The 24465-nt window shown below is 50.0% G+C and overlaps 2 protein-coding genes across 9 annotated transcripts in view; both read right to left on the bottom strand.

Moving 5' to 3' along the window:
- Positions 1-2366, bottom strand: part of mapkbp1 (mitogen-activated protein kinase binding protein 1) — a 28313-nt gene extending 25947 nt beyond the window's left edge. For 6 of the 8 annotated variants that reach the window (XM_070979566.1, XM_070979571.1, XM_070979567.1 and 3 more), the window contains exon 1: positions 1962-2337. In XM_070979566.1, coding sequence (XP_070835667.1) covers positions 1962-2081 — 120 coding nt within the window. In that variant the 5' untranslated portion in view covers positions 2082-2337. Of the gene's footprint in view, positions 1-1961 lie in introns of all 8 variants that reach the window. The other 2 variants (XM_070979570.1, XM_070979572.1) reach the window with 2 other exon arrangements.
- Positions 2367-4784: 2418 nt separating this feature from the next.
- mgaa (MAX dimerization protein MGA a) overlaps positions 4785-24465 on the bottom strand; it is a 31029-nt gene continuing 11348 nt past the window's right edge. Inside the window, exons 4-29 of the mRNA XM_070979424.1 lie at positions 23150-23255; positions 21832-22323; positions 21298-21408; positions 20948-21076; positions 20505-20627; positions 19444-20183; positions 18637-18913; positions 18335-18462; positions 17671-17742; positions 16766-16871; positions 16194-16534; positions 15218-15568; positions 14542-14827; positions 13263-13445; positions 12791-13057; positions 11633-12492; positions 11059-11181; positions 10749-10860; positions 10355-10518; positions 9916-10022; positions 9204-9318; positions 9004-9115; positions 8414-8824; positions 6163-6291; positions 5949-6077; positions 4785-5758 (exon numbers count right to left, since the gene is read on the bottom strand). Coding sequence (XP_070835525.1) covers positions 4989-5758; positions 5949-6077; positions 6163-6291; positions 8414-8824; positions 9004-9115; positions 9204-9318; positions 9916-10022; positions 10355-10518; positions 10749-10860; positions 11059-11181; positions 11633-12492; positions 12791-13057; positions 13263-13445; positions 14542-14827; positions 15218-15568; positions 16194-16534; positions 16766-16871; positions 17671-17742; positions 18335-18462; positions 18637-18913; positions 19444-20183; positions 20505-20627; positions 20948-21076; positions 21298-21408; positions 21832-22323; positions 23150-23255 — 6744 coding nt within the window. The 3' untranslated portion in view covers positions 4785-4988. The remainder of the gene's footprint in view (positions 5759-5948; positions 6078-6162; positions 6292-8413; positions 8825-9003; positions 9116-9203; positions 9319-9915; positions 10023-10354; positions 10519-10748; positions 10861-11058; positions 11182-11632; positions 12493-12790; positions 13058-13262; positions 13446-14541; positions 14828-15217; positions 15569-16193; positions 16535-16765; positions 16872-17670; positions 17743-18334; positions 18463-18636; positions 18914-19443; positions 20184-20504; positions 20628-20947; positions 21077-21297; positions 21409-21831; positions 22324-23149; positions 23256-24465) is intronic.

Genomic DNA, 24465 nt, shown 5'->3' with positions numbered 1-24465 from the left:
GCCAACTGCACGACAGCGTCTGTGCTGTGTGTGTGTGTGTGTGTGTGTGTGTGTGTGTGTGTGTGTCCCCTCCTGTCACATGACCCCCCCCCCCCTTTCTCTGGATGAACAGCCTCCTCACATCCATCTGCTCGTTCTGTCTCATTAAACTGATCAAACACTTTAAGACGAAGCATCAGCTGACTGTCCCTCAGAGACTGTCTGTTCAGTGTCTCCTCACGTCCACAAACTGTGGGACAGAAAACTGATCCAACCTGCTGACTCAGATCAGTCAGCGGAGACGTGAGGAGCAGCTTCATGTGTAAACACACGTATGCACAGTGTGAGTTTGTCCTCAGGCATGCAGAGACGGACAAAGTGTCTTTAGATGGTGAGAAATGTGCTAAACTGTTAGCAGAGCTGAAGATTATTCAACAAACACATGAAAACTGAGCACAGACACAAACTTTCATTTTCTTCTTTTCAGACAGAAACCACCGGATGAGGACATTAGTGAAGCAGGCGGGAAGACAACTCACCGCCACAACGTCCTCATCGCTTACATGTGGACATTTTTATTATTTACAAATAAAGAAACCTTCTGAAAACCAGTGAAAGACTGCTGAGAGGTTAATTTACCACATGCTATCTTTGATATCTGTTAGCTCTGGCGGCTAACAGCTAACATGGCACATACTCCAGTGAGGAATGGCAGCTAGTAGCAATGCTGATGCTAATGCAGGCTACACACAGTTAGCTCTGCAGGCAGAGAAATGAACAGCGAGCGTCGGCTAACATCAACAGAAAACACACAAACTCCACAAACCATAAAAACATTCACTTTAGCACAAAAATATTCAACTGACATTAGCATTAAAAAAACAAACTAACATTAGCATAAAATGAAAAGATAGCATTTAAAAAAGCAACACTCGGTTGTTTGTCAAAGTCGGATTTCTGGCTCAACTTCACAAACTTTATTTCTGACACGAAGAGACGAGAAACAGCTCAAAGCTCTGATCAACACGTCCACCGGCGTCCTCATGAGACACATTAGCACGATGGATGTGAAGCTAAATCAGTTTAACAGCTTAAAAATCCTGAAAATCATCCACTTCTTGTCCTTTTCAACACTTGGCTCATGAACTCTCTCTTCTTCTCTCTTGCTGATAATCTTGTGGCCTCTAAAACTTATCTTGGGACCCTTTCGGCTTCTGACCCTCAGGTTGGGTCCTCACCAGCACAAACCGGTCCTCATAAAGACACCAGAACCACACACAGAGTTGACTGAAAGAGGCCACAGACGTACAGTTCAAACACGCCGCATGAACGAGGCTGCTGACAGACGGACAGAAGCCCTGCAGGGACAAACAGACTGGAACAACCTGACGGACAGGTGCTGGCGTCACTGAGAAGCCTGAAGGAAGCGCCGGGACCCAGTAAACCCAGTCCAGGGCTGGACCCTGAGCCAGTTCAGAGACCAGTAAAATGAAGACAAACACACAGGCTGCAGCTGATGATGATGACGATGAAGATTCGTCTTCTGCTGCGTCCAAACTGATAAAAGCTGAAAATGATCCTGATGTTTGAAACTTTATTGACACCAACTGAAGAGACGAGCTGAAAACACTGCAGAGGTCTGCTGTGTGTGTGTGTGTGTGTGTGTGTGTGTGTGTGTGTGTGTGTGTGTGTGTGTGTGAGAAATATGCCAACACAGCAGAATGAAAGCATTCAGCTGCGTGTGCGTGTGTGTGTGTGTGTGTGTGTGTGTGTGTGTGTGTGTGTGAGTCTCCATGTTAGTGTCCACACAGCGGACAGTAAACCTGCAGGACAGATGTCTCACACTGTGCACAAAATGACACACGCGCACACGCGCACACACACATACATTCCCTACAGTGTTTGTGTGTGTGTGTGTGTGTGTGTGTGTGTGTGTGTGCGTGTGTGTGTGTGTGTGTGTGTGTGTGTGTGTGCGCGCGCACCTTGTCGCTGAGGTCCTCTTTGTGCCGCGCGGTGCCGCTCCTCCTCCTCAGTTTGATGGACGGGGAGCGCAGCAGGTTCTTGATGCGGCTGCGGATCGTGCCGCTTCCCTCCGCGGTCATCGCGCTGTTAGCTGCCCGGCTAGCTGCCTCTCTCAGCGGCTGGAGTCTTTCTCTGTCGCTCTCTCCTCCGCCACCGCTGCTTCGGCTGTCATGCTGTCTGCGAGCCGAGCCGTGCCGGGCCAGATGTTTCAGCTAGTCTGGCTCTGGTTCTGGGCTGATCCGGGTCGCGGGCTCCAGTTCCGCGGCTGCTCCGCATCTTATATCTTCACCGCGGCGAAGACACGAAGCGGCCTCAACACGACCCTGACCGCACTGAGCCGACTGACGCACAGCCGGCGTCAAACTGCGCAAGTGCGTTCGTCTGAAAGTCCGCAGATTAGAGAGCACACCCACTCACTGCAGGACACGCCCCGTCAGCACAGGATACGCCCTCACGGAGCTGTACACTGAACTAGGACTGGTTCCTGAACAGCACCGTTTCCGGGGTGCATCATGTGGTGGGCGTGTCCTGTAGCTCCGTAGTCCGCGGACCGCGGACAGACCCTGGGATGGGGGTAGATAGAAATACTTCCGGTCAAACTTTTCAAAATAAAACACTTTCATCACAGTGAATCTGTTGAATAAGCAATATATCACAGGTGCAGTGACGCTGACCTCAAACTCTGTTTCTAACTGCGTGTTCAGTTCATTCCTGGTTCTGCCTTAGAACAGTGGTTTTCAAATGGTCTGGCTTCGGGACCCACCATCACCCCTTTAAGACAAGCCCCAACACGACCAGACGGCACTCCGTTACATTAAAAAAAAAAATCCCTTCAAAATAAAAGCACATTTTTTTCTTAACTCTTCGGTTGTTTTGTTTTTTTTGCCCAGGCAAAGGCCCGCGACCCACTGAAAACGGTTCCGTGACCCAGCAGTTCAGAAACACTGTCTTAGAATCACTAGAAAGTACATTTACTCAAATACAGTACAATTCAGTACACTTTTGAGGTACTTGTACTTCTAACTGCAGTCACTTCACAGATACAGATTTTACATGTAAACACACAACACTACTGAATATAATGTTTAAAAAATTAAACCACACAACAGTTCATAAAACTGATTTCAATCAATCAGTCAGTCAAAGCCAAGTTTTACAGTTTTTTTTCAGTGAATTTGAGTTCATCTGTGTTTTCCGTCACAGTGAACTGAAGCTCTGTGTTCTGGACTGCTGGACAGACGAAGACGTCACTTTGGATTTTGAACCTGTGAAATTTGCTAAACAAGTGACTAATGAAGTAAATATCAAGCAGCTGAACAGCGATGTCTGTTTATTTCAACTGTTTTCTAAAATCACGTTTCACTCTTACACAACAGACAACACAAAGTCACTTCTTTTCACGGGTTCATCTGAATTTTTAAAAAGGCTGAAAAACTTTTACTACTTTACCTTTTTAAAGAAAACAGTTTTTTGGAGCCACTGATAACAAAACTTGACTGTTAGAGACTGAAATGTATAGAAACAAGCTAAACTGAGCTGCATCAATAACGTTAATAATCCAATAGTATAAACAGTATGTCAAACGATTAAACTGTACTTTTCCTAAATACTTCTGTACTTTTAGTGCTTTACTTGTAAAGGAGTATTTTTACGTCTTATTACTTTAGCTCCGGCAGAGCATCTTTGGACTTCTACAGCTGCTTGCATTGCATTTCTTTTATTTGACCCTTTTCCAAAGAGTTTTTCCTCATGCTTTTACTTTGACGTTATAGCTTGTCACTTCCGGTATCTGACTCAGGCAGTCACAGACGTGACGTGTTATGAGGCAGCAGCGCCCCCAAGCGGCAGAAACACAAACTCTTCTCTGATGACTTTTTTTGTGGTTCTGCCAGAACGAGAGTACGGAGGCAGAGAAAGGACAAAACTGTTTGAATACTACAAACAAGCATTCCAAGGAGGAGCCTGAGAGCTCACAGGTCAAAGTTCAGACTGAACGAGACGTTCACTGCCTGGCAGGATGCTGGGATGATGCATTCAGGTGCCATTCAGCAACTTCAGCTCTTCTCTCAGTTTAAACGGCGACGTAGACAAACGATTACAAAACTAAACATTGAATTAACTTCAGGGAACCAAAGCGAGTCAGAGGTCGCTTTAAAACTTTATTCATATCTGAGTGTTAGAATTATGAGGCGTGTTCAGACATATTTACATCAGAGGCTCTTTCAGGCATACAAAAATACAAATTTAGAAAAAACAAGCACGGCTGTACACTGTACAAACATCAAACTGGTTTCAGAAGCAGCTTTAACTGGTCAGTCACCACTGAACACACCGACGGTTCAACACATGATCCTTCACCTGTCCTACGAGCACAGGTGAGTCCAGGTGAGACACAAGCTGCCGCCTGTTTCTATTGTTCAAATATGAAGAAGTGAACCTCAGATCCTTTCTACTCCCCAAAAACGAAACGTTCCAGATGTTTATTACTCAAGTTTACAGCAGCTCCTCTGTTCACAGAACTTTTCTTTGTCCAATAATTCACCTTGAAATCAACTAAAACGCGATCTGACTGAGGTTTTCTACGTTCTGTCGGAAAATGAAATGATTTTAATGAAAATCCTTAAAATGAGAGACCGTCCACACAGAACTGAGGCTGAGCACGAAGGCAGGAAACAGAAGACTTCCACAATAAAAGTGGAACATTTAAAAGAAAAAATGTCAGCTATTTTTCACAAAATCAGGACACACACGCACGCATTCCATGACTGTGACCCGCCCCCCCGTTACCATGGTAACACGCTGCTGTCTTCAGAGTTGGACAAAATAAAAAAATTCTAACAAACGAGCTGAACATGATCTCCGATCGCCACGGAAACAACAGGGCCTATGATTGGCCTGTAGACGCGTCCTGTGTCTCTGCTTCAGACGCGCTGTCTCATTGGTCATTCAGCGTCTCGGTGAGGTCAGCTGTGCTGTGACATCATTGGTCAGCTGGGCGGGTGTCCTCTCAGTCCCAGAGGAACCAGCCTCGGCATCGGCCTCCAGGCCACGCCCTCCCTCCCCCCCCCGCTTCCTCCTTCCCCCTCTGCTGCTCCATCACCACTGGCGGGGTCCACCATCTTGGCCCCGCCCACCTTCATCTGTAGCAGAGGGGGCGGGGCCAAGACGCCGCCTGTCGTGTTTCCATTGGCAGGTCCGGGCTCCAGACTCTGTGTGGGCTCTGTCACCGTGGCAACGGTGTCATCAGAGTCCGAGTCCAGCTGCAGGACCCAGGGGCTGTGGGCATGTCCCTCCACACGCTGCCCTGCCTCACAGGATGGTTTCCCCGGTAACGTGAAGTCCGCTGTCGTCACCGTGGCGACAGCCTGCTGGTTGAGGAAGACGATCTCGTTGAGGAGGGAGGTCAGACTCTCGGGGTCGTCTCTGGTCTCCTGCCGCCGCTCCGGCCCCAGAGGCCCCCCCACTGGGACCCGATCCTGAAGACCGGCGCTCAGACCTGGAAGGGAAGAGGATGACGGGTCCCGAGCCGAGGGTGGAGACGATGACGAGGACGACTCGGCCGTGGTGTCAGTCTGGGACGGATGCTGGTCCTGGTCTTTGATCTGGTCTGAGGAGAGGTCTGATCCAGCAGAGACCACTGGGGGAGGAGGAGGAGGGGTGGGCTGAGCTGCTGGGACCTGCTGCTGCTGGGGGTGGAGCTGTGGTGGAGGTGGAGGTGGAGGTTGAACCAGCTGCAGCACGTTGTTGAAGTTTGTTCCTGCAAACAACAAAAACACGAAATGAACTCAGTAAAATATCGAGTTCATGAGCGACGACGCGTCAGAGAGCGGCGAGCAGTCAGCGGCCAGTTGATTGGTTAACTGGTCCGTTCAGTAAGCACACATTTGTTAATTGGTTCGTTCTGTAAGTAAACATTAGTTAACTGGTTAATTGGTCCATCCTGTTACCTGTGAAGTTAGTGATGGTGAGGGGGGCGGAGCTTCTGTAGATCTTACTGGTTGGGGGGTGGGGCAGTGAGGTGAGATGGATCTGCTGATTGCTCAGGGTGGGGATGTTGAGGGTGACCGAGGCCACACCTACAGACAGGAAGAGGACACATATTACTTCAAAATAAAAGCACGTTGAGGCAGAGACCGGTGAGGGTGGGGTGAGCGTCAGTACCTGCCGTAGGAGACGTCTGCAGCACCGTTGGTCTCGTCATCAACGGGCTCAGGGTCAAGACTGGTTGCCCTGGCAACGCAGTACTGACAAGGGACAGAACCTCACTCGGTACCAGAGTTTGAAAAGAGTCTGGAAAAGAGAAAGACAACAGGAAGTTTGAGTTTACGTCCACTGGATTCATCAAAGTGATCAACGACAAAAAACATCTGGTTCTGACCAGCAGCTGAACTGGTGTCCATTAACTGACCTCATACAGGAACCAGTCTGTTCAGTCAGTCAGTGTGTACAGGTCAGTTAGAAAAGCGTGTTGATGATCAATCAGTCGATCAATAGAGCGTTTCGAGGCTCTCACTGACCGTATGTGCGCACGCAGCGTGGCAGCAGTTTTGTTCTGTTGCTCATTTCTGACAAAACGTAGCGACTTCAGCAGTTAGCCGGCCGACGTTAGCTATCCCACAACACAGCGTGTTCGTGTTTGTCCATACATTCATGCCATACAATGATCACGAGAGCAATCTCTCAGTTTTCTCTTGGGTGGAGCCTCGATGTCCCTTCTGTGTTTGAGTACACTGAACCCAGCAGAGACCTCAGAGTGCTGCACGGCCAGCGGCAGGAAAAACACCACACAGGTAATTAAAGATATCATTTTAATTGATGTGGAACAGATGCTGTTCAAGGACAGGACATGGACAGGTGTCGTTGTCCAGGGGACGGTGGGGCCACGATGGCTTCAGTCTGCGACCAGGGGGGGTCTGACCTGGACGGACGGGTGGGACGGGGAATAGAGGGGCAACAGAAGCAGAGAACATGTGAGACAGATTCGTTATTGTTCAGTGGCCCACTCTTTTAAATATCATGAACTATGACCTCCTGCTTCGTCCACAAACCAAAATGGCAGAGTTGGACATCACATACAAACATGTGGAGCTGCGGCTGCTGGTCACAGCGGTGAGACTTCTTCAGTTGTGAAGATTCATCCAGGCAGAGCTGCTGGTCCTCGGTGCACCCCCGAAGGCCGTCACCGTACTTGTGGGGACACTTTATTTCAAGTGCTCCTTTCCCACAGCAGGTGAGGCGATGACCCGCCTGGCGATGACCCGCCTGTCTCACCTGGAGGTCTCGGTGCATTTTGGACATTTCTTGTCTTGGGCTTGTCTTGCAATGTCCTCCATGTTGTTAGCCCACACTACAGATGGGACAGTTGACTCTTTTTCACTGCAGTGTGTGATCTTCATCGGGGTCGTCTTCGTTGTGTTCTCAGAAGTTTTGACCACGCGGTGGAATAAGGTGCCTGTTATTCTGCCAGCTCCTCAGTCACTGAAATATATCTTCACACCTTGAAGTCAGGTCTTAGGGTGGGGCGGTCAGCGGCTCCAGCGAGTCAGCAGCATGGGGAGCAGTTTCAGAGTTCCAGGATGTCTTCATCTGTAAGCTCTGATGAAAGAACAATAAGAACTGAATTTCTCACCACATCAACAAAAATCAATCGAACTCCAAAACCACACAGCTCTTCACATTTCTAACAGCAAATCTACACTAGACATTGTAGCAGGTATTGGGATGAATAAAGTAACAGTCCAGGTCTAGTGTAAGTGCGTGGATCTGGATCTGGATCTGGCTCTGGTCTGGCCTTCTGGGCCTGTGACAGAGGATGTATGGCTCAAGCTCTCTGCTCCTTCTGTTATCCCCATCTGACATTTAGCTGTTTTGATGAGCAACGCTGCTGCGCAGCTGCAACATGACCCTCGCCTGCAGTCAAAAACGCACCTTTACTCTGACCGATTAGCTTAGCCTTAGCTAGCTAGCTAGGTTAACTTACTTACCCCACTGTGCGTGTGCAGCTCGCTGCTACACGAGGGCTTTGCATCCTTTTTCAGGTCACTGTTCACATCCTGGACATGTCCGCAGACAACGTATCCAGTGATCTGTACGCGCCCGGCTTCTCCTCGGTATAGACGCTAGGTTTTTTGACCTGGAAACAATATGTCCGGCACTTGATTGACGGTCATTTATTTAAATCATTAAGCCACTCCCTATCCCGAATCCAGTGTGGATCTCTAAGACTTTCTCCGTCACTTAAAATTAAAGGTAGCCTTCCCGATCTCTGGGACACAGAACCCCAGGTAGACTGTACCACCACCATTTTGTTTCACTGCTGCCAAGTTGCGTGCGCCCACTGACTGTCGTCGCACTGTTTACGGCCGGTGAAACGGTCAACACCTCCAGCTCCAGCCCACGTTTTCAGTCTTACCCTCCACAGTCGTCGTGCACGGGGACGAAGGCGGAGCTGGATTTTTCCTGCGAGACAGGATGTTGGGGACGGTCCTCGGCCTGTCCCGCAACACTGATGCATTGTGGGATACAGCGGGAGACACCTGCGGGACCCTGGGACAGTCGGTCTGAGGCTGCCGAACAGGTGTCTGGACAAGTGTTGTGGTGGGTGGGGCAGAAACTGGAGTGGGAGGAGCCTGTGGAGTCTGCTGCTGCAGGTTGGAGGATGTGATCATGATGTCATCATCAGCTGTGACTCCTGCTGGAAGATCAGAGGCCCTGCCCCCCAGTGCTGCTGGCAGCTGATTGGCTGCCTGGTGACGCTTCTGCATGTTCTTCTCTTTGGTCAACAGGTGCTGCAGCTTCCTCAGGATCCTCCGCTCGCTTTTACCTGCAGCCACAAACACACACAGGCTACAGCTCCACCTGCAGGTCGGACACATCCAACACCTGAAGCAGACTTTAAGCCGACGCCCCTTTCAGACCTGCGCCACACTGCCGGGTCAATCAGCTGACGAGTCACTGATCTGACTGCGGGTCAGCGTTAACGTCAGGTCACGACCTCCTCACCTGATCTGTGGGCGATCTCTCTGACGTAGACGTCTCTCTGCTGGTTCAAACTGGTCTTCAGACTCTCCAGCCTCTCGCTCTCACTCCTCAGAGTCTGGATCTCCACATAGGCCTGAAAAACACACATCAGCTGAACGTGGACCAAACCTGCTCGTTCCGCCGTCGAACTGACCGTCAGCTCAGGTGTTTCCAGCTCTTACCTGCTTCAGCAGAAGACTCTTGGGACAGTTTCTGGCGTTCATGACTGAACTGAGAGCTCTGAAGGCGGCGGCGATGCTCTGAGCGCCGAACAGCGTCCTCGCACTCAAACTGCGTCTGCCAACACAAAATATGACGTGTCACTTCCTGTTCATTCGCAGGTCACTTCCTGCTCACCTGTTCATTCGCAGGTCACTTCCTGCTCACCTGTTCATTCGCAGGTCACTTCCTGCTCACCTGTTCATTCGCAGGTCACTTCCTGCTCACCTGTTCATTCGCAGGTCACTTCCTGCTCACCTGTTCATTCGCAGGTCACTTCCTGTCACTTTCCAAACTGTTGTACAAATTAAGTTTTGCTTCATAACATTTAAATCATTACGATCAATCAGCAGCTCTGATTCCAGCTTCATTATAAAAGAGTGAGAAGAGGTCAAAGGTCACTCTCATCAATAGTTCTTATTGGTCCAGTACGTTATCAATAATCTAATCAATAATGTTTTATCACTGTGCACAAAAACAATGAAATCAGAGCAGGAAAGAATTTTAGTTTTAAATCAAATGTTTGCGTCATCGTACAAAATCAATCATTTCTCCCTGCAAACACTTCAGGACCAGGTTTTCGGGGACCACCAAAGACCAGGTGGACCAGACAGAAGTGTCAGTGATGTCATGATGACCTCATACTGATCAGGCAGGAAGTGCTTCAGCTCTTACTCTGAGTCCATGTCTGTCACGACGCTCGCCAGCCGCCTCTGAGCCGCTTCCATCCGACTGTTCCTCTCCAACATCTCCATGGCAACGCTCCGAACATCGTGCTTCATCTGAGACGCTCGCACGCACACAGGCACACGCACGCATGCACACACACACACACACACACACACACACACACACACACACACACACACACACACACACACACACACACACACACACACACACACACACACACACACACACACACACGTTAGTCTCTAAAATTCAGTCAATCCTGATGAAACATGATTTCATCATCTGTTTTTTCATTGTAACAGAATTTTTTGAAATTTGATTTATTTCATTTTATTTGACACATTTTTCTTTGCGAACAGGAAGTGAACCCATGACATCAGCTGTAACTGAACTCTTTGAGGAGCAAATGAACTTTTCATACATCCGTGACGACGGCGGCCGCCTTGGCGACGACTCTGTCCTCGTCAGACGAGTTGTCCGTCAGCTCGTCCGTCAGATCCACCACCATCAAACCGGCGGGTCGCCCTGTCTGTGACGCCTGAGGGCCGGCCTCGGGATGTCTGCCGCTCACCTGTCTGCCGCCCCCTGAACACAAACGACACAAACGCTGGTTAGTGCTGCCAGCTGTGCAGGTTTTAGTCTTCGTCTTCAGCTGAGGGACATCAGACAGTCTGGACTCTAACGTGTGGACTTTAACCTGCTGGAGATGAACAGGTGGACTCGCAGCCTTTCTGTTGATCTCAGCTGTCCTTCAGGTTTGTCTTTTGTTTAACTTTGGACTCTGGACAGACTTTATATTGATTCAGAGTTCAAACCTGCTGTCAGAGCGACGGTGCTGAGGTACTTGTCCCTCCTCTTCATCAGCCTCCTCTTCTTCTTCTTCAGATCCGCCTGAGTCCTCCTCAGCTCCTTGATCACCTGCTCCGCCTGCAGAACACAACAACAGCACCTGTTGGTCTTCACTCTCCGACTGTCGAACAAACGGGCCGCTGAGAAGAAGAGTGAGAGGAGCAGCCGCTTTGTGACGAAGAGGAGAAAGAAAAAAGGAGGAGGAAGAAAAGGATGACAGCGATGGATGGATGGAGAATAAAGGAAGGAGAGCGGGCGGGTACGAACACGTCGGACCTTCTTCAGCGTGAAGACCTTGGACGTCCTCTCTTGGCTCAGGCCCACTTCTCTCCTCAGACCTTCAAACAGCTGCAGCATCTTCGCTCGACGCTGCTTCTCCAGCGCGTTGTGAATGTGACGCTGCCGACCAACCAAAACACACCGAAAATGAGCTTCACGCACACGTCAGCATCGCGTCGCTCGGCAGGAGCCTGACCGAGGTCAACGGCGATGCGGCGAGCGACGCGGCGGCCTGAGCTAAACGACCGTCCTGAGACGCTCGTCTGTCTGAAGGACGCTGCAGCTGCACCTTCACACACTCTGACGTCATTCCAGATTTAACATTTACTTAAACTCTTTAACAAGGAAAAGATCCAAAGAATCAACATTTCATCTGGAGACTGATCATCAGCTGTGGAGGAGGAGTTCAAAGTGAAAGTAGTAACAATACAGGCGCAACAAAATGTACTTCAAAAGTATTTTACTCTAATAATGTGTATTATTCTGGCTGAAGCAGTAATGAATGAGCAGTACTTCAGGTTCAGGGATCAGTTTCTGACGCTGCGACCCAGAAAAATACCAAACGTCTTACGTGGATGCTTTGAATCGTCTGTTTCTGTCCTTCGCAGTCCGTCTCATCCTCGAAGTCTGATGAGTTCTCCGTCTCGCTGCTCGCCGACTCCACCGCGTCCAGTGCCTGCTCCGTCCAGCCCGCCGTCTCCATGGCAGCGAGCCCCGTCTCGTCGTCCACACAGACGACGTCCAAGTCCGCCAGGTCGCAGGCCATTTCCAGCTCGGGGCTGACGCTGTAAACAGGGGGGTGCGGCGGGGGCCCGGCTGTGACGGCTGACCCTGGTGGTGCTGGAGGAGGGGGTGGGGGTCTGTGAGCGGTCCCTGCAGAGGTCTGGCTGATGGTGGTGGTGGTGGTGGTGGTCTGAGGTAAAGTGGTTTTCTGAAGGACTAATGCCCCCCCAGGACCCGGCGGAACTGCGGAAACGCTCACTGTTTTTACGCCGACCTCGGCTCCTCGGCCTGCGGAGGGTTTCAGGGAGATGAGGTTCATCGGGGTCACGGGGGGGTGAGGCTGGAGGAGGGTGAAGGAGCCCGGAGCCGTCACTACCTTGGCAGGACACCGAGGGGGAACTTTAGCACAGGTGACAATGATTGGTTCCTTTTTGGTGTTGGCGGGGAGAATTTTAAAGGTGCACGTCCCCTTCTGAGCCAGGAAACCAGAGGCAGGACGGAGCGGGGACGGGAGGGTGGGCACAGAAAAGGACTGGAGGCCAGACAGAGAGGAAGAGGAGGATGAGGAGGAGGAGGAGGAGGAGGAGGAGGAGGAGGAGGAGGAGGCAGTGACGGTTGTTACTGAGGTCACAAGAGGCACCTGGTTCAGGACCGTGACGACCGGAGTCTGACGAGATGCTGCAGGGAGGACGGACGAGGACAACGAGCCTGGAGGGAAGAGGACACAGAGAGCAGGAGGACACAGTCAAATGGAGACACCTGATTGGTCCAGGCCCAGCAGCTGTTACAGTGTACAGTGGAGGAGAAGTGACTTAACAAAGTAGAAATACCACAATGTACTAATACTACAAACTGTTTGCAAGTAGAGAAGTATTACCAGCAAAGCGTACTTATCCAAAGTAAAAGTACTCATTTCAAGTTGGAACAAATACAACCCTGATCCAGAGCAGTCAGGACTCTGTGAGTGCAGTTTCAAGTCCGCCCCCCTTCGGTGCTGTAGACTCACCACTCTGAAGTGGCTGGGTGGGGGTCACTGGTCTCAGCTGGCTGAGGGGGACCAGCTGGACCAGGTTTCCGTCTGGTTTGCGGTAGTACTGGACGCCTGATGCTGCCCGGACCGGCTGCAGGACCATCCTCTGACCGGTGGAGCTGGGGGGCAGGACCGGACCCGGTACAGGAACCTTCCCATGAAGACCCGGAACCTGAACGATCAACAGCTGAGAACCTTTAGGAGCAGGGTTCACAGGTGGAACCACAGAGCTCACCTGAGAGCCTGAAACACAGGAGACCAGCGGGGACACACATTCATGGTTCACTGAAGACTCTGACCTGAAGATCATCAAGAACTCTTCTGCTATTGGCTCATTCTGGAAACGCAGCCAACACGTTTTAGCCCAACATAAATTAACTCGTATTATTATTATTATTATTAGCATATGTGTGACGATGATTTTTAAATAAACCTGTCTTTCATTTACCTGTCGTGGGGGTGGAGCTACCAGAAGCTCCAGGTACCACTCTGACCTGACTGGCCCCTCCCACAGGAGCCGGGTACACCTTCACTGTGACAATCTGGGTCCCCGCCCCCTCAGGTGTTTGACCTGCAGGCTGCTCAGCGGAGGCAGCTGATTGGTCGACCTTCACCGGCGCAGCCTGAACCACTGTGACAGACAGAGGGGACGTTCTGTTAGAGATGAGTTCAAAGAATGAAATGTGCTGCTTTAACAACACCAACAGCCTCCTCTGTGGACAGATGGACAGATGGACAGATGGACAGGAGCTGTTTGCTGGACACAGTTTTATGTGCTGCTGTTACTGTTAGCCACAAAACAAGGAGCTGTTAGCCCACAAACTACTTGCTAGCTAAGCAACATAATGAATAATCTTTGTGTTAGCGCATGCATGCTACGGTAGAGCTACTCTGCTAACGCACAGAGACAAATCCACGAAACGTCTTCAAGGCTAATGTAGTTGGAGTTTTCTGTCCTGGTGTAAAGCGGTTTCTGTTCAACTAACTAACCAACGCTAGCTTCCTAACGCTAACTTAACTTAATTTAACTTAACTAACATGACTTGCCCAGAAAGTTAACTTACTGACTGACTGTTAGCTTGTTAAAAACAGCAGTCAGAGTGAAACAAAGCCACACACAACCTGTCCTGTTCTCAGCTATCAGTTAGCCACTAAGCTATCACTGTTAGCCTGTGAACTAGCAATGACACATCTGTTGAGCCATTCCTCAGAAACATGTTAACAAAAATCATTCACTGTACTGACGAGCTGACGGAGAGCGAAACCGAGCAAACCTGCTAGTTTTTAAAGAAGCTTTCTATTATTTGTCTTTAGAAAGAGCATGATGTGAAGACAAAAAGATAGGCTTAGATTCAGCTAACTATCATTAGCTTCCTGATGCTAACTGCCTCACAAGTCAGTGAAGCTTACAGAGCAGCTGAACTCACTGATTGGCTGCAGTGACCTGGTTGAATTCAATAAATCTGTCTGGTTCCAGTTTAAGCAAAACGTTTGTGCATCCGTCCATGTTTCCACACACTGTGACATTTGTTAGCCTGCTAGCTAACATTTGCATAGCTTGTCTGTAATGTTAGCCAGCCCGTTTCAAGCTAAGTGATTCCCTCAGTGTCATTTTTGAGATTTTTCCTTTTTTATTAAATTGATCGTCGTGAAACATTTTATTTAAACGTGGTTTTTAAAACGTCTGAAAGCCAGATGGGGGTTGTGCAATAAGAGGAAAAGTTCACCTGTGGGGGGCGGGATGGTGAGCACTGCGACCGACGGCTGAGATCTGAGAGGGGGGGTGGCAGCAAGGCCAGAGACTGAAGAGGAAGCTGGGGAGACGGTCTGAGGGGTCAGTCCTGAACTCTTGTTCTGGGGAGGTTCAGTGGGGGATGAAGAGGGAGAAGAACCTTGCTGCTTTCTGTTGGACCCCACCCGGCCGGTGAGGTAGGCTGCCAGCCGGTTTGCCGGATGGAGCGCTCCCATCTTCCCCAGCTGGATCTTGGCCAGAGGGTAGAGCTTAGCATTGACCTGCAGACAAAAAGGAGATGATTGGTACCAGACCGGCAGCGCGTTGGCTCGTTAGCACTGTCGCCTCACAGCAAGAGGAGCAGAGTTCGATTCAGGTTAGGTCAAAGTGCTGAAAGGAGTTGAAGTGACAGCTGAGATGAAGCATTGAAGACAGCGAGGTCCTGAATGAAGCTTGTGACAGTTCAAAGGCATGACGCATAAAGCAGCTGTCAGCTGACGTGTCAGCGAGCGAAGCCAAGCGTCACATCCACCTGAGGCTCGAGCGTAAGCACTTGAAGCGACGGTGGAAAAATAAACACAGAGGAGAAGATTTCAAGGCAGCAAACGTAACTGCTGAGCAGAGTTTCTGCTTTAGTTTACGCGCTGAAGTGATAAAGAAGCTGAAGTTACCTGCACCAGGTGGTCTGTCCCTCCTGGCTGTTTCTTATTAGCTGAGAGGAAGCCGGCGGGGATGATTCCTGTCAGGAAAGGCAGAGCCATACCAACCATCTCCTTCTTTGATCTCTTCTTCATTTCCTCTCTGCTGCTCTCTCTCCCATCATGCACCTGGTGAACTGCTGAGTGCACCTCCTCCTCCATGTCACCTTCCTCCACTTCTCGCTGCCAATCTTCAAGAGGCTCCGCCTCTTCTTCCTCCACCTCCCGCTGCCAATCTTCAAGAGGCTCCGCCTCTTCTTCCTCCAACTCCCGCTGCCAATCTTCAAGAGGCTCCGCCTCCCCGACCACCTGTGTGGGGCGGTCCTGCTGAGAGACAGAGTGCGTGAGACAACGAAGTGGAGACACTGAGCAGTCGTCACGCCGACAGCTGTGGGACTGCTGGCAGACAGGACATGTACACAGACACTGGAGGACAGCAAACTGAGTGACACATGTAGTCAAACGGAAGTGATTTCAGACCTGGCCTAAAACTTCCTGTAATGACTTGACAATAAAAGCCTGGTTTCCACAGAGAACTGCAGATGTTTGGAGAGTCAGCGACTTCAGTTCGAAACGCTTCAGGTCAGATTAGAAGTCCATCTGTGAGTCTGGACTTTTCTCTGTTTGAATCAGTTTTTGGCGATGCGTCATTGAACGTCTCACCTCAAACACTCTTCGTCTCGTGCTGAACCTGCTGGGAAAACCTGACATTATGTCCACTTCTGAACCAGCTGCTGCTTCCAGCCACATCTACTCATATCCTGTTTTTGCGTCCTGTTCGTCCTCCTCGAGTCTCTGGGTTTTATCTGCTTCCACAGCAGACATAACTGTCATTGTTTCACCTCATTATTTATGCTTTCAACAGTAATTTCATGTTTTTCTCCTCTTTCACACAGAAATATAGTCAGAAGACGACCTGCTCAGGAGAACACTGAGACTTGGATTCTACCTGCTGCTGTTTTCCTTGTTGTGGTGGTTTCACTGGTGCTGCTGGGTCGTCCTGCTCCAGTTTGGGTCTGGAGATGTGGATTTTGTACTGGATGCAGCGGTCTGTGCCGCTCTCCTCCACAGTCTGACTGATGGGACTGATGAGATAGTTTTTGATCCAGAAAGGTTTGTCCAGCTGGTCCCAAGCCATCCTCTCACACAGCTTCTTCAGCACGTGGCTCCTGTCCGAGTCGCTCGCCCACTTGCACTCCGCCAAGATGATCAGACGCTTGGACGGCTTGGGGGGCGGCTCAGCCGGAGGACTCGGAGGCCGGTCGGAGGGAGGCGGCTGAACGGGTTCACCTGAAGAAAAACACAAAACCTGAATCATTTTTTCAAGCACGACCAAAAAACAACACAAAGATCTGAACTCACAGCAGCTGATGACGTCCCCACAGACTGTTCAGTAAGACAGGAAGTTCTGTTTGATGGAGGACGTTTCACTCAGTCTGACCTCAGTTTCACAATAAGAGCTGCTTTATGAAGAACTTGTCTGCAGGGCCTGATGGATGGAGCTGAGGTCACTGAACCTACCTGGTGGAGAACTGGAGGGTTTGGTCTTTGTGTCCTTGAGTCTCAGGCCGCTCTGTTTCAAAGGTTTCAGCCGAGCGTCTTTGGACTTCACGTCTTTCAGTGATTCCTGGAAGAAAAACATCAGACTGTCAGTAAACCTTCAGACATTCAATATCTGCTTTGACCTGTGTCGTATCAAAGCAGGTTGAAGTGGATCTGGTGCGGATCTGGATCCAATGGCAGGCTGCTGCGTTGCCCCGAAGACGGGCGTTAATTCAACCACGAGTTTCTGTTCAGTGACCTCTTGCTCAATCACTTCCTGTTCAGTGACCTCCTGCTCAAGACTTCCTGTTCAGTGACCTCCTGCTCAATCACTTCCTGTTCAGTTACTTCCTGCTCAAGACTTCCTGTTCAGTGACTTCCTGCTCAATCACTTCCTGTTCAGTGACTTCCTGCTCAATCACTTCCTGCTCAAGACTTTCTGTTCAGTTAATTTTGGTTAATGACTTTCTGCTTGATGACTTCCTGTTTTGTTAATTCCTGGTTAGTGACTTCCTGCTCAGTGACTTCGGGCTCAATCACTTCCTGTTCAGTTACTTCCTGCTCAAGACTTCCTGCTCAATCACTTCCTGCTCAATGACCTGTGCTCAATCACTTCCTGTTCAGTGACTTCCTGCTCAATCACTTCCTGCTCAAGACTTTCTGTTCAGTTAATTTTGGTTAATGACTTTCTGCTTGATGACTTCCTGTTTGGTTAATTCCTGGTTAGTGACTTCCTGCTCAGTGACTTCCTGTTCAGTCACTTCCGGCTCGGTCACTTCCTCTTCAGTCACTTCCTGCTCAGTGACTTGTGGTTGTGAATGAAGGGCGGTACGTTGAGCAGACTGACGAGGATTTTGTCCACTTGGGCCAATCACGTGCTTTACCTTCTGCTGCTTCTTCTTCTTCCCTCTGTAAACTCTGACCCTGGCGCAGCTGCTGTGATGGTCTGCTCTCTCCTGGAATCAAACAATGAAGCCCATCACAACATTTCAACAGTGAGCGTGATGACGGTCAGTGTGTCTTCAGGACAAAGTGCTTCCAGTGAAAACTGTTGAGCAGGTTTATCCACAATAAAAGCATCTTATTCTCAGCTGATTCTACGCCAATGAAAACAGAACTAGGCTTCAGTACTTATATCAATGCACGTGTTACACGCCGTTTCCAAACAAGCTGATGCAGTGCTGATGAAGCTCGTCACTGCCACATAAATCTCTGTAAACCTCCTCCAGAGCTCTGGCGGTTTGAGATCTGGGGTGACGCTGCTGCGATGCGTTTTAGGTCAGCCGGCAGCGATTGGTTGTCACAGCTGATGACCTCAACCAAAGGACAGAGGACGGTACAGCAGCCAATGACGTCAACAGTGTCTGTGTAATTACTGTGACTGCCAGGAGGAGGAGACAAAAGGTCCACACTGCAGGTTCAACGACATTTTACTACTTTTCCTGAAGTTTAGATTTATTCATTGTATAAATAAAATGTATCAGTGGAGCTGATCCGAGCCTTTCACCTCAGCATCAGCTTATAAACCAGGACCAAAAGAGTTCTTACAGGCAGGCGGGACGGGGATGCTGGTTTGGGGACGTGGATCGGGTCTGCATCGTGGTCTCCACCGTCCTTCCTCCACAGAGACCGGACCCGCTCGGCAGGCTGGGAGACGCTGTCCGCCTCCTTCAAGACTACAAGTGGTGAGAGAATCAAAGGCAGCAGGTGATTGGACGGACCGTGTCCAGCATGAGGTCACATGACGGCAGAGCTGTGAAATAACATTCAGAACACTTTGTGGTCGAGTCAGGATCAGACTGCACCATCACCTGCACAGCTGAAGCAACTGATGCACCACGAGCACTTACTGTAGGCCATCTTCATCCTCCTCTTCCTCTTCCTCCTCTTGTTGTTCCCGTGGTGGGAGGGGCTGGAGTCGGACCCGTCCAGGTTCTTGAGGAGGACCACCTTCTGTTTGAGGCAGCTGCAGCCCCACATGCAGGGAGGCTGGCCACAGTGGCTGATCCTGGAGCAGTAAGACAGGCTGGAGCAGACGCAGCCCAGCCTGCAGAAGGCATTCAGACAGGGGGGCGCCCGTCTGCGGATCAGCTGGATGGGGGCGGTGGGGTTCTCGCTGACGAAACCCTGAGGAAGAACCACACGCAGGAGCACAGGTGACTGCAGGCGACAGCTACAGAGGGGACGGACTTCAGGTGTTCATCACGGCCACACAGTGAAGCACACAGGTTCAGACTTTCAGTGCCAAATATAACTAATAATCAATAATTAGAACTGCTGAAGAGCTTCACTACAGCTGCTGGAGCTGGTTTTCATTCATTCATACACTGCTGCTCACCAATCAACCTGCAGGTTCACGTCCTGTTCGCTGCTTCAGCCGAACGAACTGATCAATCGATCACGTGTTCACTTCTGATCAGGCTGATCAACCGATCACGTGTTCACGTCTGATCAGGCTGATCAACCGATCACGTGTTTACTTCTGATCAGGCTGATCAACCGATCACGTGTTCACATCTGATCAGGCTGATCAACCGATCACGTGTTTACTTCTGATCAGGCTGATCAACCGATCACGTGTTTACTTCTGATCAGGCTGATTTTTGCTTTTTGCGTCTGTTTGAGTCACTTTGCTGCCAGCAGCTCTGAACTCTTACCTTCAGAGTGAAGAGTGACGTCAGAGCGATGGTGGCCCTCTCCTCAGTGATGCTGGTCCTGGGTCTGCCCTCCCACACCACCCCGTCCTCCAGGTCCTTCTGTCTCAGCAGAGCTCGGGTCATCAGGGGTCCCCTGTCCATCCTGCAGGCGTCATTGCTCCGATCGCCGGCCGCCACCAGCTCAGAGTCCGACTCCAGTGGGGCCATGTCGTCTGAGGCGGCGGGTGGGCGGCCCGTGGATCTGAGGGGGCTGAGGGTCTGGGACGAGGTCTTGGGTTTGAGCTTCCTCCTCTTCTTGAAGGTGGGGAATTGAGGAGGGAGAGAGTCTGGGATCTGGACCAGGTTTGAGGCAGCTGGACTGAGCACAGGTGTTGAAAGAGGTGCAGCTCCGGGTTCTGGTCTGGGTTTGTTGAGTTTCAGACCTTTCTGCTTCGTCCTGTCTCTCCTGGATGTTTTGGTCTCTTTGAGGGTGAGTTTGGGCCTCTTGGAGGGGGGGATGAACCCAGATATGAGGTCTGAGGTGGGGGAGCTGCTGGTCTTTTTCTTCAGGACGCTGTCGAGGGTTCGGACATAGCTGGTGCTCCTGGTGGGCAGCTCGTAGACCACCGGCTCCACCAGAGGCTGAGAGAAGCTGGCGGCTCGCTCGTCAATCAGCTTCCCTTCGTTCTCCAGATACTCGTCCAACATGTCGCTGCAGAATGCCGACAGGTTCTTCTTTGGCAGATCTGAACTGGGACCAGCTGCAAGACGCAAGAGACACAAATGATTTGTTTCACGACCTGTTTAATGTCCGTGTGTTTAACGCAACGCCGTCATTGGTCGAGCATCCGAAAAACCCCAAAATGTTACATTTCCTGACGCTGAAGACAAGGAAAAGCAGCAAATTACGACTCAGAAGTTGATGAGACCTGTGCCCTGACACTGAGGTAAGACAACGCTGCTGTCCGTCATGAAGAGCCAAGATTCACTGAATACATTTGAAGAACAAAACGTCCAACAAACCAGGAGAGAAAACATGAAAGATGTTCACATCCACCAACACTGAATCCACTGACATCCACCTTGAGGTTTGGGTGGTGCTGGAGCAGAAGGAGCCTCTGGTGGAGTGAATTTCTCTCTCCAGCCTTTAATCTGCGTCACGTCAGTTGTTTTTCCTGTTCTGGACACAAACGCAGCACAAACACCTGGAGACACACAGAACAGAGACGTTAACAGTGGACGAGATGGACGTTTCAAAGCTTCTACGTTCAAACACTTCAGCTGATCCACGACGCACAGAAACACTGAACGTCTGCTAAAAGCTGAGCTAAAACAATCGAATCGTTTCTTCTTCCTCTGGTGGAGTCTGTGTCTGTGAGTCTGTGACGTCCTAAACCTGGATTATATTTCAGATTTAAACCTTCAATCATTAAACCTGCTAATGTTCGAAAAGATCGGGAAGATGACTGACGTGTCCTGATTGACTCAGAGCAGACTGTGTTTTTAGAGTTTTTTGGTTTTATACATTGAGCCGGCGGCAGCTCCTGGGTCAGCGCCTCCAGGGACCGTCCAGGAGGAGGGATGGGCAGGCGGACTCCCAGGTACTGCAGGTCTATGGCCTGCGTCGGGTCCAGCAGGGTCATCTTCAGACCGACTGAGTGGACAGAGACAAACAGGCAGAATCAGGAGGTCAGTGAGTGTCTGTGGACACGCCGATCGTCCATTTCTGACAAGAACATCAAAGTAAGCACACGTATAGTTTCTTCTCACACTAGCAGCTGTTTAATTCTGTGATTTCTTTGTTTTGATCTCTTTGATATTCTGGTTATGACCATGTTTTACTGTGTTTCTCTGCGACGGCGAGGTGTGACATACCTTCCTGCAGTACAGGATGGATCACCTGTTTGTGTCTCATCAGCTTCAAGTCTCTGAGGAGACACGTCTCAAAGGACGCCATCTTCTCCTCCAAACTCTGCGCTGTCTCCACTGGAAGTAATCGATTCAGTTCATTACACACACATCAGCAAAAGCATTACCTGCTGGAACTAAGACAGATCTACACTCGCTGGCTGGTTAGCTTAGCACACTATTGTTTTCTACTGACTGATGAGGAGTGGGGCTAATGATGAAGGACTGCCTGCAGGAGCAGGGAAAAGCATGGAGCCGTAACAACCTTTAAAACAGTGATGACCAGAAATGGAGGCACTGGAGTTCAAAGTGATCAGAGTGATAAAACAATCTGGATTAATTGGGATTTCCAAAGTGGGGTTTGTGGGTTGACTCCTGTCCCTGAGTGGTTTCAGGATTCATTTCATTTGACAGCATCGTTCATCGTACCACCATAACAAACTGCAGTGGCCGTCTCCACTGGCTTCCACCAAAAGACAGAAACGGTACAGTGACACTTGCCTCTTTTCACAGTTTTATCGCTGCCTCCGCTGAGCTGCTGGCTTCGGCTGGGGGGCCGACAGTTCACGCTGAGACCGGCCTGTAGCTTAGCCTTATTGTCCACGGTGAGTCTCCTCAGGCTCGCGATGAGTTCAGGGCGGCTTCGGTTAAAGTTTGGGTTGTAAAAACAATGATACATCCCACTGTCCCTCGTGGCGTGGTGGACGTCTTGAACTGCTGGATCGGTTTTCCTGAAGCCGTACAGATGGAGCTGACGAACAAAGCTCGAGAAGTTGGTCATTTTGAAGACATCAGCGCTGTCTGAGGGGACGGCGCTCGGAGACAGGATCTGTCCCTCAAAGAGACGTTGATCAATGACGATGGCCTCACCGCGGCCGTCCCAGCAGATGGCTTCGTTTGCCGGGTTGTTCACCAAACGCCACAGTTTGGCAGGAAAGTTATTAGGGTTGATGCTGTCAGGGAGCGAGCTTCCACCAACGTCCACGCTTTGATCTGAGGAGACGGAAACAAAGGCTTCACTGCATCTGAGCGCCAGGCCGACAGTTGGCGACAGTGACACGGAGCGGGTGTGTGACGCCATCAAGGACAAATCAGCCTTTTTCAGAGGATCCTGACTGTCACCTGTACGCTGGTACCACACATCCACTGAGCTAGTCTCAACCCCTACAACAGCCAATCACACTAAACTAAAATCAAACTAAAAAAACCTGAGGACAGACCGAGTGAATGTGTGACAGCATGGAGGTTCAGATGGACGGGAGGCCTGTAGGTAGGTACTGTCTGCAGACATGTAACGGGTTATCTGGGCCGTCACGTGGACACTGAGAGGCTCACGGGGTGAGACTTACTCAGGATCTTTTCTAACTGTAACGTTACCCAGTATGAGCGCCATCTGCTGGCTGTTCACTGTAGTCGATCGAACACAGAACACAGTGAACGAGGCTCAGCAGGAAACGTCACAGTGTACTGTCAGACAGGAGGCAGGATAACGTTTCATTCTGCTATACCAGCTGATCATTTATCCAATTATTTATCAGCTCTTCAAAGGTACAATGGCGGTGATGGTGTTAGTTTAAAGAACTGAACTCTGTTTAGCTCGTTAACAATATACAAACACACAAACAAGAATTTGTTGGAAGACGGATGATTTTTCCTCTGTTGGACCAGGCTAACAATGTCCCCCTGCTTCCAGTGTTTGTGCTAAGCTAGGCTAAACACGTTGAGGACGCATCCATGTTCTTATTCTGCCATTTAACATCTGTTAAAGCAATGAGCGGTGAGCAGTATGACAGGAACAACAGGTCAGCTGTGCCGTTACCTTTCTCAGGTGTGTCAGTGGTTCGCTGCAGGTGAGCCTCCGGGTCCGTCTGGGGCTGTGAGACCTTGTCTTCAGATGAATCCACAACGTGAAGCTTGAGGGCTTCCTGAAATACGCATGTCTGGTTTTTAATTTCCTCTGTGCAAGTTACACTGAGTTAAACACGACATGATCAACAAGACTCTTACAATAAGTTGTGCTGGTGTCGTCGAGAAGCTCGAGTGTTCGATAAAGCTCAAATCAGGAAGCGAACGCACAGGACAAAAGTACACCGACAATCACACATTTCTTTCCTCTCAAGCCCCTTCTGTTGTGCTTTTACTTCATCTTGAATGTGGGAGTTTTACTTGTGACAGATTCGGTTCATTTTCAGCCCTGCTCATACGTCTCACCTCACAGGGCCCGCCCCCCCGGTCAGGAACCAATCATTCAGTTGTACTAGTAAAGGGGTGAAACTAAGTGTTTTCTGATTGGTGCTGTACCTGCCTTTAACCTCTGCACACACCCCAGAGGTTTAGAACCGTTTCACGTGTTAGCGTAGCATTAGCTTAGAGAGGCTTCACGCACAGGCGAGGTGGAGACACGTGAACGAACATGACGCACAAACACGGAAACGCTCGGCACTGTGACTGCTGGAGAAGGATTTCTGAAACTATACCTCTCAGCTGCATGCTCTCAGTCTTTCAGAGTCCAGACTTGCACATCACACTTTCAGCTGACAGCGTCTACCTCCACAATGTCAATATATTTTTGCCTTCAAATTCTCACAATCACCTACTAATCAATCAGTTGAATCGATTAATCAGCTTGATGTGGAGGGAGGTGTGTGCTTCGACTCTGCAAGCTACAGAACTAAATATATGTACATGCTCAAGTGCTCACAGCTGTCTGTCTGTCTGTCTGTCTGTCTGTCTGATGATGACGACGACGATGATGATGTCTGATGTCATGTCAGAGTGCAGAGGCAGAAACCAGAAGAGGAGTGAGAAGATGAAGGAATCTCACTCACAAGAAGGTCGGTGTGCTGCAGAGAAGATCCCTCATCCCTGAAGTAGCTCATCTGGTTTCTGCCTGCGTCTACGTTTATCTGAACCAAGTGAAACTAACTCTGTGCTGAGCGCAAACCAGGCCCAGCTCCATGAGCTCATGTCAGCTGACATCAGTAACACACCACCGTCTGACCTGTGTCATCACTGAACTCATCTGACGGACATCAACACGCATCCCCATGATGCTGGAGTTCACGTGCTTCACAACAGCCAGAACAAACGTGGGATGTCAGAGGACAGTGGTGTGTTTTGGACCTTACATTAAAC

This window comes from Chaetodon trifascialis, chromosome 14, assembly GCF_039877785.1.
Source record: "Chaetodon trifascialis isolate fChaTrf1 chromosome 14, fChaTrf1.hap1, whole genome shotgun sequence".
Classification (NCBI taxonomy): domain Eukaryota; kingdom Metazoa; phylum Chordata; class Actinopteri; order Chaetodontiformes; family Chaetodontidae; genus Chaetodon; species Chaetodon trifascialis.
The sequence above is the reverse complement of the archived record's forward strand: the minus strand, read 5'-3'. Positions and strand labels throughout refer to the sequence as shown.